The sequence below is a fragment of the Volvox carteri genome (assembly GCF_000143455.1).
Source record: "Volvox carteri f. nagariensis unplaced genomic scaffold VOLCAscaffold_18, whole genome shotgun sequence".
Lineage (NCBI taxonomy): Eukaryota > Viridiplantae > Chlorophyta > Chlorophyceae > Chlamydomonadales > Volvocaceae > Volvox > Volvox carteri.
In genome coordinates this window covers 1,750,209-1,751,506 of record NW_003307561.1, presented here as the reverse complement: position 1 = coordinate 1,751,506, position 1,298 = coordinate 1,750,209, and the positions used below count along the sequence as shown (strand labels likewise).

Sequence of the window (1,298 nt, the reverse complement as noted above, 5' to 3'; positions counted from 1 at the left end):
AATGGGTGGCGTGTGTGCGTACGGCGTTCGTGTGCGTGTGCGTGTTTCACAAACGACGTTCATGTCAAACCCGCGCCGCCTCCGCTTCCACGTCCTCAGGTCTGTTGCCTATTTGGGAAATGCCGTCGGGCTGCCAGCGGCGCCTGGTTTGGGTCTGATGGATCCAGATCACGTGCTACATCGGATCTTTGCCTACGACCCGCCAGCGCTGGACAGTTTGTGGGATGCCGTACGAGCCGGCAAGACGTGGAGCGGTCTCGTCTGCATGCCGTCACACCTAGATCTCCGGGGCCTGCGGGACGCCGCCAGCGCCGCCGCCATGTCCACGTCACCATGCGCCGGCCAACGCGCCCTCAGTGCGGCCGCCGACGCCACCGCTGCCGTCGTCCCCGAAAGCATGCCATGGAGCCAGGGGCTTTTGTACGGCGGCGGTGGCAGCGGTGGAGTCGGTGGCGGCGCCGCCGCCGATACGGACGTCGTGGGCTTGCTGCTACAGCAGCTGCAGCAGCACGGGAGCGGCACGGGCTCGCGGGTCGGTGGCGGCGCGACGGCGGCTACAGCTACGTGCGCCTCGGCGGCGGCGGTTGCTGTACCTGTCGGCTCTGGACGAGGGGTGGGGGAGAGGAGCACAGCTGTCGTTACCGCGGCCGCCGCTGGCTGTGGCAGCGGCGACAGCGGTGGCGGCGGCGGCGGGGGTTCCTGGGGATTCGGCTGGGTATCGCATCTGCCGTCCGCCAGCTTGCCATCGCCACAGGCGCCGCCGGCCGAACGCATCACCAGCGCCGCCGGTTCACTCTCTCCTGACGTGGTGGCCACTATTACAGGGCCGCCGCCGCCGCGAGCTACTGCAGCCACAGCCGGCGGCAGTAGCGGAGGCGGCTGCAACAACAGCGGCAGCCGCGGCAAACCCGTTATGAAGCTGCCGCGCAACGTCTCGGCACCCACCTTTCGCAGCGTTGCGAGCTCTAGTCGTCCTCTGCCGTCGGTACTGGAGGCGGAGGCAAGCTGCGGCGGCAGCGTTTGCCGCCGCAGCGGAAGCGCCGCCGCCGTCAGCGTGGCGACCCTTCTGGCGCACCGTGCCAGCTGGAACGCCGACCAGACATTCCCAGCCCAAGCTGGAACGTCGCTGTACGGCAGCTCTCCGTTGACGATGCCGTCAAGGCAGCTATCCACTTCGGTGTCCGTCGGTAGCGGCGCAGCTGGCGGCGGCGGCGGCGGCAGTGCAGGACTGTTTGGTCCTTTGGGCCTGATCCACAGCCCTTCTTCAGCTCAGCTGTCGTACTGGCCAACTCCCGCCG

General features: G+C 68.5%; 1 protein-coding gene across 1 annotated transcript in view; it reads left to right on the top strand.

The window, feature by feature from the left end:
- Positions 1-1,298, top strand: part of VOLCADRAFT_117582 (uncharacterized protein) — a gene marked incomplete at both ends in the record, with an annotated part of 37,166 nt that overhangs the window by 17,137 nt on the left and 18,731 nt on the right. Inside the window, one exon of the mRNA XM_002950428.1 lies at positions 100-1,183. Within this exon, the coding sequence (XP_002950474.1) occupies positions 100-1,183 (1,084 nt within the window). The remainder of the gene's footprint in view (positions 1-99; positions 1,184-1,298) is intronic.